Source organism: Gymnoscopelus microlampas, assembly GCF_963454915.1.
Source record: "Gymnoscopelus microlampas genome assembly, chromosome: 9".
Classification (NCBI taxonomy): domain Eukaryota; kingdom Metazoa; phylum Chordata; class Actinopteri; order Myctophiformes; family Myctophidae; genus Gymnoscopelus; species Gymnoscopelus microlampas.
The window spans coordinates 35,250,097-35,267,038 of NC_139946.1; the positions used below are offsets into that span (position 1 = coordinate 35,250,097).

Below are 16,942 nucleotides of genomic sequence, written 5' to 3' on the forward strand. Positions count from 1 at the left end.
AGTGTATTGGTTAATGTAACAACACAATGATACCTCAGGGTACTGATTTTGGGGGAGTGAAACATTGGGGGATGTGAATTTCTGATGGGTGTGTGTCGCGTGTTGTACTATTACTAAAGGAAAGGAGAAAACATGCACTTGTGAGTGAAAGTGTTTTCCTTTCATTTCAAATGACATTACGTCACCTTGACTCAGAGTTGACATTTTGTGTAGCCTACCATTTTAATACCATAGAAGAATAAAGATATATAATTGTAAAAGAAAGATATTGTCCTCCAAAAGTGTTTTATGTTTGTTTATGAGGAGGTGACAATTTGCTGATTTACCGCCTGAATGATGGATTGTGGTTGAGCGTCATGCTGTGAACTTAAGGGAATATGTCAAATCTAAAATGAGCTCCTGGGGATATGATATTGTAAATGAGATTGGAGTTTCGTGGAGTGTAACCGAGAGAGCTGTAAGCAGGCTTTTAGCCTGGCTGCTGAAGTTAAATATGATATTTCAGATCATGCCTTATGCATCAGATCCCAGCTAATCATCGTTATTGCAAACAGCTTGTTCCTGCATTTCATGCTCTCAGATTCCATTCAATCCAGGGTTTAATAAACACACACACACACACACACACACACACACACACACACACACACACACACACACACACACACACACACACACACACACACACACACACACACACTAATAATAATAATACTGTGTATGAGCACACATCAGCAAGTATACACTCACAGAATTATGAATCTCATAATAGCCAACATCCGGGAAAATAGGCGAATATTTGCAGAAAATAGCCGATCTACAAGCCCACACTAGAGAGAAAGAAGGAGGGGACCAAGTACAGATCCCTGGGGAACCCCGGTCAACTAGGGTTTAACCCTTTAAGACCGGGAAAGCATCATTTGTGTAATTTTAAGATTTCTTTGGCTATTTTTGAAAAATCGTGAAAATGAGTGCAAATCTTGGAATAAATATTTTTCATTTGTAAAATATTTAGTTCCAGGGACCCCCCAGAAGCAAATATTTGAGTTACAAATGTCTGCTTAAAAAAAAAATAATAATAATAATATTTCCCAAAAATGTCATGATTTTTCTAAAATAGCAGATCTACAAGCTCATAGCGCGGCACTTGGTGTCGCGCTATGAGCTATAATAGCAGACATGAGTATGTCTGCTATCTTTGAATAGCCAAAGAAAATCTAAAATGACAGAGACGCGTTCCGGGATTTAATGGGTCAAGTGGTTAAACAAACAATCCCAGATGCATGCATGTATAAAAGCCTCAAATTACCACCAAAAAGAACGTAAACAAAATATGCATGCAGTGCACCACACTCACTCACAAACACACTCAGAAAGTCTGTGATACAGCGTTCCCATTGAAAAAGGAAACAAACTGCTTTTCTCAGTTTGGGGGATTTGAATTGCAAATGTGCTCAGAGGTTCCCCGGGGGATTTGTATAGCAAACAAATATCCAGCAGGTTGAACTGAAGCGGAACCCTGATAGCTGTTATTGAAAACATCACTGAGCGCGGGAACACAAACAACAACATCCTCTAATCCCACTGTCCCAAATAGGAACTTATTCCAGGGATTAGATACCAGAATAAACTACTTGAACCCTATATACCAGTGGTTCTCAAACGCTGGGTAGGGACCCATTTGTGGGTCGCGCACTCATTTCTATGGGTCGCGGGTACATATCCGTTGGCCTTAAAAATAATGTTATTTCAAAACAATTTCAAAAAATCTAAACTTTTCCATAAAAAATCCATACAAATAAAAAATAAACCTTGAAAGACGACTTCACCCATTTTCAACCTATCTTCATATAATTGGTCCTCACTAATAGTCATGTTAAAAAAGTGGATTTGTCATAACAAGAGAACTATGGCTTCCATTATAGCATGCTAACTTTCCAGGAATAGAAAGCCTGCAGTTTCTATTAGCTTGGATTGCCCATCAATCAGACCTATCTCAATCATTTGCTCAACTGTAAAAAATTTCGAAAAGCTAATCTATAATCAACTGTCACATTATCTCAATAACTTTAATATCTTATCACCCTTTCAATCCGGTTTTCGATCAAATCATTCCACAACCACCGCTTTATTAAAACTCACAAATGACATTTTCTCAGCATCTGCTGATAAAAAATTAACTGGAGCAATCTTCATTGACCTATCCAAGGCTTTTGATTTGGTTGACCACTACCTTCTTTTAGATAAATTGTATTCTGTTGGTCTATCACGCAGTGCTTTGTTATGGTTTAACTCCTATTTGCATAATAGAAAACAATGTGTCGTCATAAAAGGATGTAAATCTGATCTGTTGGTTCAAGAACGAGGTGTGCCTCAAGGCTCATCCCTTGGTCCACTTCTATTTTCCATCTTTATTAATGACCTCCCTTCAATCTGTTCGGAATGTAGTGTCCAACTCTATGCTGATGATACAGTACTATACATCTCCAAAACCACAATACCAGAAATTGAATTAGCTCTGCAATCCGACTTCACTACTCTACAACACTGGTTAGCAGCCAACAAATTACAACTTAACAAAACAAAATCCTTCACGATGATCTTTGGTACACGTCAAAATATTAAATCTAAATCCATAAATCATTCCTGTTCTATTTCCAGCTTGGATGGTACTCCACTGCAAAGAGTTGAACACACCAAATACTTGGGCCTGTGGCTAGATACCGAACTGTCATTCAAATGTCATATTGATCATATCATAAGAAAGGTTAACCTCAGCATCGGTGTTCTCTATCGCTCTAGAAACTGTTTTACATTCTCTGTTAGGAAAAGACTAATATTACAACTTGTTCTACCGATATTTGATTATGCCGATGTCGTGTATCAAGCCGCATCCAAAACCAACCTGACTATGCTTAATATTGTATATAACAAACTGTGCAGATTCGTCCTAGGTTGTCCTTTTACAACTCACCACTGTACTATGTATGAAAATCTTCAACTGCCCTCACCCACAATAAGAAGACAGTGTCACTGGTTACAGTTTATTTTTAAATGTATACATTTCAACTATCCTCAATATCTCAAACAGCTTCTAAGACCATCCCCTAACAACTACCAGTTGAGGCACACCACGCAGCCTTACTTTTCTGTACCTACAGTCTCCACTTCATTAGGTAAGAGAGCCTTCATGTATAAAGCCCCATCTGACTGGAACAATCTACGGGTAAATATTCGAACCATAACATCTTTCTATATGTTCAAAAGTGCACTGGCTTCTTATAACACAATCTCTTGTACATGTCCGTGACCATTACATCACTGCACTTTACTTTTATATACTATCTGTTGCTGACGTTGAAAATGACAATGATATCTGACTCTGAACAAATGATCCATTTTTTTGTGCTTGCTTAGAGTATAATACCCTGATTGTGTTGTCCTATGTGTTGTTTCTTGTCCGGTTGATGTTTTGTCTTCAGTTTTTTGTTATTAGTTTTTTTTTTTTTTTCATATGTTACTGTATACTGTACTGCTGTCTCTAGGACCCCCTCGAAAACGAGATCCTGAATCTCAAGGGGTTACTCCTAATAAAGAATTTCAATATATCAATGATGTAGTATTTTGCGGTCCCGGAGAGACACCAAATTCATCTTTTGGGTCTCAAACTACAAAGTTTGGGGACCACTGTTATACTGTATACAGTACTTGGTTGACTGGGGTCCCTCAGGGCTCTATCCTTGGCCCAAGGATAGAGCCTGTCCATTACTATACATACAGTACAGTACATTAGAATGTACTGTATAGCATTCTAATATACTGTATACACAGTCAAATAATCAGTGTTCATTTATTCATTTGTAACTCTGAAAGAGTACAAAAGTAACCAACTTACAGGTCCAGAGTTAAATGTACACTCATGATTTTACTGTGTATGGTTTTTGACTGTAATTGTAGCAAGGCCCAATTGCAAACGAGGCTTCCATCTTGCACAAATGAAGGTTCTGATTGAATTGGCCAGCAGGTCCAGTCAAGGTGTAGTTCCTGTGTCTCACCTGTGGGGGAGTCTCCCAGCAGGCCCTTCCCGAGGGCCACGGGACATAGAGGCCTCAGAGACATGCTTTTATGGAGCAGCAGCCGGGATGGGTCCCGTAACAGACTAGAGGCCTGGTAGAGAGAGAGAGAGATGGGGGGGAGGGGTAGCGAGGGAAAGAAAGAAATGGGAAAAAAGGTTAGAATAGAGGTAAGAGAAGTATAGAGAGGTAAATGAAAATGGCGAGGGTGGGTACCCGGCACCCCTGTTACTTTTAAACGAATGTCAAGTCCTAAATTTAGCAACTGAACGCATGTGTAATGGCTAATTACATGATCGTAAGGGAGCGCACTGAGCGCAGTTGAATATTTTATCACACAATGGCGAAAGATGGACTAAATTATTGGAACTCATTATGGTAGCATGCGCTGTCATAGCCCCAGTCTGGGCTACACTGTAAAATCCTCAGTCTTATTTAACTCAAAGCCCATACACTTCCCATAAGGGGAGAGAGTTCAGCATCTCCTTTGCGAGCCTATTTTTCATGGTACATTGTACAAACCAAATCCTCTTCATTTAGCTGAATGTGTACCCTTGTTCCAGAAATAGAAATCATATGAACAGTAAATAATTTAGCTGGGGTCCCCTGGCACCACTTCAATGACTCCACCACCTCAATGACTCAATTGTTTTTTTTTGCTTCAGAATCTATGAAGAAACATTTTAAGGCGACAATCTTGAGGCCATTTTAAGCACATAATGTACGGTACACACATGTGACAATAAAAGCACACACACGCACACACACACACACACACACACACACACACACACACACGCACAGAGTGAACCAGGTGTCTTACACCGCTGATGCGCTTGTCTTTGATGTGCAGGAGCTGCTGCTGGGCCATCTGCATGTGCAAGAGGTTCTGTAGGACCAGCCCATTCCCCAGCATAGCATTCTGCAACAAACAGCACAGTAATGAATTATCACACACACACACACACACACACACACACACACACACACACACACACACACACACACACACACACACACACACACACACACACACACACACACACACACACACACACACACACACACACACACACACACACACACAGCGATGCACTCTGATGACCTGTTGTGCCTTGCCCAGTGTCAGCAGGGCTGTGGTGAGAGGGGGTCTGAAGAAGGGCAGGCTTTGAGGACGGCCGTACTTCCCTACAAGCAGAGAAACAAAGTACAGTCATCATCGTTCTGCTATCATAACAGCAGAGCAAAGGAAACCCACACATAATGTATTGTAGGAAACAGAAAGAGAAATGTAACCCATTCAATCCGGGAACACATCTGGGTCATTTTAAGATTTCTTTGGCTATTCAAAAACAGCAGATATACAAGCTGTGAGCTGAAAAAATCAAAAACACGTGAGCAAATCTTTGAATATATATATATACGGTACATTTTTAACTCAAATCTTTGCTTCTGGGGGGGTCCCTGGAACAAAACATTGAGATGGGGGGGTCTGCGGACAAATACATTTTGGGTGGTCCTTGACATAAAATAGGTTTGAGAACCACTGATATTACAGCAAAATTACAGGATTTAGAAGACATTTGTAGAATCCTCAGAATATAGAGTTCTCAACGGGCCTGAAAATTAAGGCCCAGCCCTAACTGGGCCCTACTGGGCCGGCCTGAGGCTCGGCCCGCCCCGAACAATTATCATACTTTTAAGCCCGAAAACCCCAAAAGGTGTCATTATGTGCTTAATGTCCTCAAAGTCACACACCAACAAGCTTTGAACTGAGCAGATTCTGAGCAGCCTTCTGTTCCAGAGATAATGGCCAAAACATCTTGAAAACGTCCATTTTTGCAAATTTTCGACACAGGCTAGGAAGGTCGGATGGCCGCTAGGGGCAGTTTAAATTTCTTTTTTGGGGGGTAATAGATTTGTTTTAATTTTTTTAATTTTTTCTTCACAGAACCCGAGGCTCGGCCCGACTAGTTAGCATAGATTTTGGGCCCGGCCTGGACCGAAAACGTCGGGTCGGGTAGGGTCAGGTTCAGGCAGAATTTCAGAACTCTACCCCAGAAGCAAAGATTTGAGTTAAAAATGTCCACTTTCAAAAACAAATGTATTCAAAGATTTACTTTTTTTTTTGCAGATCTACAAGCTTGGTCCGTGCTAGGGACAAACTTGGTCCCTGCTACAGTTGGTCCTATAGGTGGAGGTGCATGCTATTCCTCCTACTTCCACACCCCACTGAACAGGCCAACCTGCTGTGCGGAAGCCAGGTCAACACGGCCAATTGTGTTCGAATGGATGCCCAGCCAAGCCGGAGGCACCGCAGAGGATTAAAACTCCTCGTTTCCGCAGTGGTAAGCAGGAACTTCTTTATCATTATTAATCCACTCAATCTGGGAACGCATCTACAAATGTCTTCTGAATCCTAACAGTTTTCTATAAACCGTATGTTGCTATAATACCAGTGGTCCTCCAAGTTTTCCACGTCAAGGACCCCCAACATGATATGTATTTGGCCGCGCCGCCACGGACCTCCATCTCAAAATATTTTGTTCCAGGGACCCCCCAGAAGCAAAGATTTGAGTCACAATTGTTCGCTTAAAAATATATATATATATTCAAATATTTGCACAAATTTTCACGATTTTTCAAAAATAGCAGATCTACAAGCTCATAGCTTGTAGATCTGCTATGAGGCGCTATGAGCTTGTAGATCTGCTATTTTTGAATAGCCAAAGTATAAAATAATGACTATAGCTGAAAGCGTTCCTGGGTTGATTAACTTTGACTTTTAGGATGCAGCGCCCAGTTTTGAAGATAGAATCATGACTAGAATGCGTTGCATCTGATTTTCAGGACTCATTAAAAATCTACAATAGAAGAAGTTCTGAAGCTAGCGCCGAATAAACTCCTCCTTTCTGTTTCTCTCATCCCTTTCTTCGTGTTAATTCTACGGATCACAAGGCCTCCTCATAATAAATGTATGTGTCAAAATGCTAATGGTAGCTCCCCCTAGAATAGGTAGAGAAAGTTTAACATTTAATCAGGGGGGCCTAATTTTAGACTTTAATTGTGTGGTCGCATTTCCTTAACCCATTAAGACCGGGAACGTATCTGTGTCATTTTTTTTCTTTCTTTGGGCTATTCAAAAATAGCAGACATACAAGCTTGTAGATCTGCTATTTTTGAAAAATCGTGAAAATGTGTGCAAATCTTTCAATACATATTTTTTTTAAGCTAACATTTGTAACTCAAATCTTTGCTTCTGGGGGGTCCCTGGAAAAAAATATTTTCAGATGGGGTTCCGTGGCCAAATACATATCATTTTGAGGGGTCCTTGACATGAAAAAGTTTGAGAACAACTAATATACAGCAACATACGTTTTAAAAAAAAAAACTGTTAGGATTTAGAAGACATTTGGAGAATCCCCATTCCCCAGAAGCAAAGATTTGAGTAATAAATGTCCGCTTTAAAAAATATATCCTCAAAGAATAGCCCAAAGAAATCTTAAAATGACACACCGATGCGTTCCCGGTCTTAATGGGTTAAGAGAGCACCCCCCACCTTCTCTCACTTCCTTTTCTCATTTGTTCCACTGATGTCACACGACTTCATTTTAATACCTGATTAGGCATTCATCAAATAACGAAGGTGTGTGTGGACGGCTGGTTATGAAGAAGAGTGTATCGGTGAGACAATTCTTGAACTTTTGATTATACCGCAAGTTCAGCAACGCAGCGCTGGTTTTTGCGAGAATGAAAAATATTCAGAGTACTGCTACATTTTTTGAAATAGCAAATCAAAATAAGCAATCTGCACACACCTCACGCCTCATTTTGCTCAGAAAGATGTGGCCGTTCAAGGGCATCCCTTTTTAAAATATGTGAGATCTAAGCAAGTATCTGCGAGATGACTTTCATATCATACTGAAAGTAATGGAATCCAATGCAATCCAATCTAAAATAATCAAAACAAAAATACGGTATGCTTTTGAACCATTACAGTTTGCCTTCCAAACAGATTCACAGATGACGCCATCTCCCAGGTTATGCATACTCAAATGTTTTACTCAAGTAAAAGTATCAATACTGCAATGTGGAAATACTCTGTTACAAGTAAAAGTCCAGAATTAAAAATGTACTTGAGTAAAAGTGCAAAAGTATTAGTATCAAAATGTTTTCAAATGTATAAAAATCTTTTGAAAATAGCAGATCACAATGTGTCGCATCGTGACGCATTGTGAGCTTGTAGATCTGCTATTTTCAAATGGCCGAAATGTATATAGGGCTGAAGTGGTTAATGTATGTTTTATAATATAATAATGTATATCTTCAAAGTAACAAGTAAATAAAGTTTTCAAATAATTGTAGTGGATTAAAAGTACAATATTTGCCTCTGAGATGTAGTGGAGTAGATTTTTTTTGTACAAATACAAAAATGTTTTACTCAAGTAACAGTACTTAAGTAAATGCACTTTCCACCACTGGTGTGCACATCACTTTGTGGAATTGTCATGGACTATTTACAGTACACACAGACACTCCGACCAGGAAGGCTAAGCAGCGCCTACAGTATACCACCTCAGACAGCTGAGGAGATTCAAAGTGTCACAGAAGAAGGTCCTGAAATCCTTCAACTCGGCTCTACGACTCAGAGCATTCTGATGGGGTCTAGGCTCTACAGTATCACCGGTTTGGTATGGGAACAACTCCTCCCAGGACCGGCGAGCCCTGCAGAGAGTGCTTCACTCTGTGCCAAACACACCATGGAGACTCCCTGTCCTGTGCAGGACTCATATTCCACAAGGTGTCTGAAAAGGACCCACCATATCATCCTGACAATGGGCTGTTTGTAACGGCTGCAGTCAGGATATAATGCCTGTGCTGTCCAGGGTTGGGATCCTTTAAGATTTAAACCAGGGATGGGCAAGTTTGATGATGGAGAGAGCCACTATATTTCCACACTCACTCCACAGGGCCACATTGCATATACTGTACTGTCGGGCAGACACCTCTTATCGCCGTATTTTAACTTTTTTGGTAAATGAATGCCGTACTTCGCCATTCTATGTCACACAAAAGTAGCAAAAATAGCAGATCTACAAGCTCAAAACGCGTCGCACCGCGACACGCTTTGAGCTTGTAGATCTGCTATTTTTTGCCATTTTTAAATTGGAAATCCTGTTGTTTTTGTGCTATGTTTTAATTGAAATCCTGAAAAGTAACATTTTTATTTAATTTTAAATGTGTTTAGTTATACTTATGTTAACTTTATGATCTTAAATACAAATACATTGGGCATAAAAAAGACAATAGCATTTTAATACTAGTCATTAAGCTACTAATATAGACTGAAGTAGTTAAAGCGGGTCATGTTTGCATGTTTGGAATTGTAACTGAAATCAATAATCTATCGGTATTCCGATATTAACCTGCGGGCCGCTTTAAGTGAAGGTGGGGGCCGCATGTTGCCCCTGGGCACGATTCTGGTTTCTTAACGATTCCCTCTAAACACTCGTAAATGGACCCTTACAGTTCGATTTGTTTCCAAAGAGTTTGAGAAACAAATACCAATACAATTGTAATTGCACAGCCGACGTGAAGTCTCCATAGTCTCTGACAGTGGGATAAACCGGTTCCGGAAACGGTTCCAAATGTGATGGAACCGGTTCGTTCCGGATCCACAATGTTCGATCCGGTTCCAGATCCCAACCCAAGTGCTGTCACAAAGCCACGCAGAAAGAACTCTTTCACTCAGGCTAACAGAGACCTGAACAATGTCCCAGCTGACCATGTCAACTGTCTTTAACCTGTAAATACGCCCTTAAAAAACAACCTTGGACAAATCTCGTTGCACATCTCTTTGTATACAAATTGTATTACGCTTTTGTATTGTATTACGCTGTATTGTACGATAGCTCAGAATTGTATAAACACAGTATATATTCTGTATATCCCGGTTGCTAATGTATTATCCGATTTATATTCTTTATATTCTATATTTTGTATATTTTTCGTGGCTGCAAAATATAGTAATTTTTGAGTGGTGCCAACCACTCACAAGGACTGTGTGTCTGTCCGTCCGTATGTTTGCGGATGGCCTCAACATGTTTGTGTCTGGCCTCAACAGCTGCAGCTGATTGCAACACAAAGCCGCAACCAGTTACACTAATTAAACACAAAGAGGAGTGCAACACATGCGCATAATGAACTCATCAAAGGCACCACTCACTTCACACTGGGTGTGATTTTTTAGTTGTAGTTAGTTTTTTTTCACACCCACTGCATTAATAACCTCGTATTATACCTTATTACCTACTTTTACCTACTATTATGCATCCTTTTTCTTTTTTATTATTACTGTATGCTGGACATTGTTGCTATTTTCAGTGAGCGACACCGTCGTCAGGCAAGTATAAACCGTCACACATGGTGTCTGTTGTCCGTCAAAACACCATGATGGACAGGGCTGAATATTGTAACTCAGGGGACAGAAGAGCTTCAAAGTAAAAAACGAACGACATGAAACCCAACGCAGAGTCCCTCGTTCTATATATATACTGTGCGAACAGTTAATGTAATTAACGTTGGCATACCCCATAACAGTTGTCAGTGTTATTTATGGACACGTGAACGTATGTGTCAATATGGATACTGACGGATACTCTGTGTGTGTGTGTGTGTGTGTGTGCGCGTGTGTGTGTGCGTGTGTGCATGCGTGTGCATGCGTGGGTGTACTGCATTGGTTCTTAAAGTAAAAAAAACAAACAATGGTCCTGGGGGGGTACCAGGGGGTCCCCAGAAAAATGTGTTAATATAGTGTCACAATCATTTTAACCTTTTATATTCTGGCTATTCAAAAATAGCAGATATACAAGCTCATAGCGCTCTGCTATTTTTAAGCAAACATTTGTAACTCAAATCTTTGCTTCCGGGGGTCCCTGGAACAATTTTTTTTTGAGATGGGGGTCCGTGGCCGAATACATATCATTTTGAGGGTCCTTGACACTGGTGTACTGTACCTCTCTTCCCAGTGTGGTAGGGTCTGATGAGAACTTGAAGGGCAGCAGGGTTGGTCATGCTGGTCAACAGCTGGGCCAGACTGGGCTCTGGTAGCAGGCCCTTTCTGCTAGTCAGCATCTGGAACAACACACACACACACACACACACACACACACACACACACACACACACACACACACACACACACACACACACACACACACACACACACGCAGGCACACATGCACACAATTAAAAAAGCTGACAAGATGTTGTCTTAGGCGTGTGTGTGTGTGTGTGTGTGTGTGTGTGTGTGTGTGTGTGTGTGTGTGTGTGTGTGTGTGTGTGTGTGTGTGTGTGTGTGCGTGTGTGTGCGCGTGCGCATACTTGGGTAAACTAGGTATCCAATCTCGTCATTAGGAGCTTCCGATGGCCAAGTTGTGTCATTACACTTGTTTACAGCATGATACCCGTTTGTTATGTAATCAGAGAAGGGAAAAAAAGAGAGAGCCACTCTGTCACTGTCTGTGAGCATGAGTGGGAGGCATGAGAGAAGAGAGAGAGAGGATGAACAGACAGACGAAGAGGGAGCAGAAGCTGTTCAATGAAGAGAGAGAGTGTGAGGGTTAGGATGTATAGAGGAAGGCGAGGTTACAAACATTAATAAAGAAATAGCCAGCACTCTGAAGCGTGTAATAATCAGTGGTGGAAAAAGTACTCAAATGTTTTACTTAAAAAAAAAGTATCAATACTGCAATGTAGAAGTACTCCGTTACAAGTAAAAGTCCGGAATTCTAGACAAAGTTTTTTTTTAAAAAAAGTCCGGAATTCTAAATTTACTTAAGTAAAAGTACAAAAGTATTGGCATCAAAATGCACTTAAAGTACCAAAAGTAAAAGTACTAAATTGTTTGAAAATAGCAGACCTACAAGCTTGTAGATCGGCTATTTTCAAATAGCCTAGTTATAAAATAGGGCATAAGTGGTTAATGTATGTTTTATAATGTAATAATTTATATCTGCAAAGTAACTTGCCTCTGAGATGCAGTGGAGTAGAAGTAAAAGTATAGACAATTGGAAATACTCCAGCAAAGTAAAAGTACCTCAAAATTGTACACACACACACACAAAAAAAAAAGAAAAGTACAGTACTTGAGTAAATGTACTTAGTTACTTTACACCACTGGTAACAATACACGCTGAGGAAGGCTTGACGCCGAAACGCGTCCGTGTTTGCTGTGTCTGTCTGTGCGCAGATGGAGAAATAAAAGTACCAGAAGGACATGGGAGTGCTGGCTATATTGCTTTCTTACTGTGAATCTTCGTGAGCCGTGCACCTGGCGAACTGCCTTATACAATATACAGACTGAAGAGTGCTCGTTTTTGTTACCTACTGTGAAGGTTACAAACGTGCCAACAATACTTCAAACATCACAGGTTTACACGTGTAAAGACGTGGGAGAAATAATTGTTTGTAATTTTCTCTCTCTCACATCATTTGTAGTTTTGTGTGCGCGCGCGTGCGTGCATGTGCGTGCATGTGTGTGTGTGTGTGTGTGTGATTGAAACCCTTCTCCTCTCCCTCAGGCTCAGAAGATCTATTTATGTAGATAGACACACACACAACCCCATTCCATCAATGTCTCTCTCAAATCTATAAGGGACGCATCAATATGCTGTAGTGTATCGTTAACAATAGGGATTCCGTCAAATCAGACCCTGACGATTAGCCTGAAGCTCTCTTTTATCTATATCTATACCGTATTGTACTGTATATGAGTGGGATCTCGGTTTGTCGAGAACCGAAAAACCACAAATGTCTGTATCTCTCTGTGCCCGTGGGTCTATGGGGGACGCACTGAACCTCTGTGTCTGTGGGAGGGTGTAGGCGGGTGTAGGTGCAGGCTTCCCTGAGTGGGCCAAGCCAACCCATTGGCTATAAATCAATTAACTTCACTATCTTTAACTCATTAAGACCAGGAACGCATCTGTGTCATTTTAATTTCTTTGGCTATTCAAAAATAGCAGATATACAAGCTCATAGCGTGGCGCTATGAGCTTGTAGATCTGCTATTTTTGAAAAATTGTGAAAATGTGTGCAAATCTTTGAATATATATATTTTTAAAGTGAACGTTTTTTACTTAAATCTTTGCTTCTGGGGGGTCCCTGGAACAAAATATTTTGAGATGGGGGTCCACGGGCAAAATACATATAATTTTGGGGGTCCTTGACATGAAAAAGTTTGAGTTTGATACAGCAACATATTTTTGCAAACGTTAAAAAAGAGTTAGAACACATTTCGTAGAATCAGCCTCAGGGTTAATACAGATTTGCAGCAGTTCAAATAAGGGCTATAAATGTAATACATTTTTGCTAGGAAGTAAGCTTAACCCGCGCTCAAGGACATTTTGCATTATTACCAAAAGAATGAATAACTGTATATAAATAGGTTGGTGGGTTTTCTTCACTTCTTTATTCTCAGCTATTGACTTTTCAATAGCTGAAAACTCTCTGAGTTGGTGGGTTTTAGGTTGGTGGGTTTTCTTCACTTCTTTATTCTCAGCTATTGACTTTTCAATAGCTGAATACTCTTCTCTGGTCCTGGAATTTGGTACACACACCTCTGCCAGTGTCTGCAAGCCACAAAGCCATACAGTATGGAGAATTCTGTCTGCCTGTGTCCCTTTAATGCCCATATATGGAGATATCTGTATCTTTCTGTCTGTCTGCCTGCTTCTCGATAATTTGATTAACCTACACGAGGAAGATTTAATCGGTTATTATTGGTCCTAATCTCGGTTTCAATATATTTTTGGGTTAATTGCCCAGCCCTACCTTAAAATGTGATTTAAAATGAATTAGATGACGTCGCAACGAAAGAAAGGGAATATCTTTGAATGGATGGAGCGGAGCCCTCAGTGTGTTGACAGTGTGCAACAGCAGAGTGTGGCAGGCCGGCTAGCCCACAGTCACAGCTATTTAAAACAACACTAGCATGATGGTGATATTGCCTCCCTGCCTGCCTGCCTGCCCCTGAGCTACAAGAGACACACTTCACTTCAGCCCCCCTCTACCCCTCTGTCACCTCCCTCTACCCCTCTGTCACCTCCTGGAAGGAGGGCACACATCACATGGATGGAGGGGCCTTGACTTCAGCCTGTCACACACAGAGAGAGAGAGAGAGAGAGAGAGAGAGAGAGAGAGAGAGAGAGAGAGAGAGAGAGAGAGAGAGAGAGAGAGAGAGAGAGAGAGAGACTGAGATGGAGATAGGAAAGGAAAGAGTGTATTATGTACATGATATGTGACGATGTGTCTGTTTTGTGTGTGTGTGTGTGTGTGTGTGTGTGCGTGCGTGCGTGCGTGCGTGCGTGCGTGCGTGCGTGCGTGCGTGCGTGCGTGACGAACAAGACCAGACACAGCCGACAACGTCTTTGAGAAGAGAAAGAGGGGAGAGAAGAGGAGAGAGAGGCGAAGAGGAATAGAATATCCTAAAGTAAGAAGAAAATGTCAGTGTGCATCAGTCTGGCTGCAGGCTCAAATACACAACACACCCACACAATCACTCTCTCCCTCACACACACACACACACACACACACACACACACACACACACACACACACACACACACACACACACACACACACACACACACACACACACACACACACACACACACACACACACACACACACACACACACACAGGGGAGGTGAGGAGTGAGGGTGAGAAGTGGTGAATAAGGGAAGGGAGGGAGGGATGGAGGGAGAAGAGGGGAGGAAGGTTGCAGCCAGGCCATCTGGTCCTTATAGAATTCACATATTGAACACATGTCGGCCAATGGCAACGAGCAGCTCTTTATCTCTTAAAGGTCCAATAAACCAACATTATGTTTACATAAGGTTAGGTGGCAGCTACTGAAACAATGCTGTTGATGTGTATGATATACCAAGATTATATGCACTACCCTGGGTAAGACCCGAAGCCCATTCTACAAATGTCTTCTAAATCCCAACTGTATTCTGAAAACACCTAAGTTGCTATATCAGTGGTTCTCTTTTTCATAATTGTCAAGGACCCCCAAAATTATATTTATTTGGCCGCGGACCCCCCCATCTCAAAATATTTTGTTCCAGGGACCCCGAGAAGCAAAGATTGGAGATAAAAAAATGTTTGCTTTAAAATAATACATATATTCAAAGATTTGCACATATTTTCACAAATTAAAAAAAAATGCTTCTTAACTCAAATCTAAAAATGACACAGATAAATTCCCGGTCTTAATGGGTGAAATCCTTCTTTTTTATACGTTTTTTATCATTACTATCATTGTTGTTGTTATTATCTATGCTGCTGCATTGTCTGAAGGAAGCCGAACAAAAATAAGTTTTACTCTTGTGTAGCTGTACACAAGATGTGACAATAAAGTACAACCTTGAACCTTGAACCTTGACCTGGCTTTTACGGCTGTTCAGCGTTAACACAGTGGTTCTCAAACCTTTTCATGTCAAGGACCCCTAAATTGATTATATATTTATATATTTTAAAGTGTTTTGCGCCCAGGGACTCCCAGAAGAGAAGATTTGTGCGTTTTCTTCCACCACAAATCTTAAACACTTTAGTTAAAAAAATACCAGATGTACAAGCTTGCAGAGTGGCTCGAGCGTGTACATCTGCTATTTTTAAATAGCCAATGTTTAAAATGTGGATAAAAATGATTGTGATGCTGTATAGAGGATATGCGTGTGACATCATCATCAAACCCGGAAGTTATGCAGGAATGCCTACTGAGTGTCAAAAAAAATACTTTCTGGCCTTGACACCCCATGCATCCAAACAGAAAAGTCATATCTGATTGCATTAAACAACATTAAACAATGTTAAACTCATTTTGCATGTTGCTTTGCCACTCGATTTGCCACTCGATGTGCCATTCACTTTAAGCATGCGCATATCCTCTATAAACACATTTTGCTGGGGAGCCCCAGGACCCCCCTCCCCAAGGACGCCTGGGGGTCCCAGGCCCCCACTTTGAGAACCAATGGCATTACGTACTGGAAGGAGCGTCTGGGCTCCTCACCTCTCTTGTGACTCATCTCCTGCTCTCTCTCTCTCCTCATGTATGTACTGATAGAGCTCTCTCTCTCTCTCATGTATGTACTGATAGAGCTCTCTCTCTCTCTCTCTCCTCATGTCTGTACTGATAGAGCTCTCTCTCTCTCTCATGTATGTACTGATAGAGCTCTCTCTCTCTCTCTCTCCTCATGTATGTACTGATAGAGCTCTCTCTCTCTCTCATGTATGTACTGATAGAGCTCTCTCTCTCTCTCTCTCCTCATGTCTGTACTGATAGAGCTCTCTCTCTCTCTCCTCATGTATGTACTGATAGAGCTCTCTCTCTCTCTCATGTATGTACTGATAGAGCTCTCTCTCTCTCTCTCTCTCCTCATGTATGTACTGATAGAGCTCTCTCTCTCTCCTCATGTCTGTACTGATAGAGCTCTCTCTCTCTCCTCATGTCTGTACTGATAGAGCTCTCTCTCTCTCTCCTCATGTCTGTACTGATAGAGCTCTCTCTCTCTCCTCATGTCTGTACTGATAGAGCTCTCTCTCTCTCCTCATGTCTGTACTGATAGAGCTCTCTCTCTCTCCTCATGTCTGTACTGATAGAGCTCTCTCTCTCTCTCTCTCTCCTCATGTCTGTACTGATAGAGCTCTCTCTCTCTCTCTCTCTCTCTCTCTCTCTCTCTCTCCTCATGTATGTACTGATAGAGCTCTCTCTCTCTCTCTCTCTCTCTCCTCATGTCTGTACTGATAGAGCTCTCTCTCTCTCCTCATGTCTGTACTGATAGAGCTCTCGATCTCTCTCTCCTCA

General features: G+C 41.2%; 1 protein-coding gene across 1 annotated transcript in view; it reads right to left on the bottom strand.

Moving 5' to 3' along the window:
• raver2 (ribonucleoprotein, PTB-binding 2) overlaps positions 1-16,942 on the bottom strand; it is a 104,896-nt gene that overhangs the window by 23,564 nt on the left and 64,390 nt on the right. Inside the window, exons 6-9 of the mRNA XM_084067828.1 lie at positions 11,090-11,207; positions 5,179-5,261; positions 4,897-4,995; positions 4,056-4,167 (exon numbers count right to left, since the gene is read on the bottom strand). Coding sequence (XP_083923954.1) covers positions 4,056-4,167; positions 4,897-4,995; positions 5,179-5,261; positions 11,090-11,207 — 412 coding nt within the window. The remainder of the gene's footprint in view (positions 1-4,055; positions 4,168-4,896; positions 4,996-5,178; positions 5,262-11,089; positions 11,208-16,942) is intronic.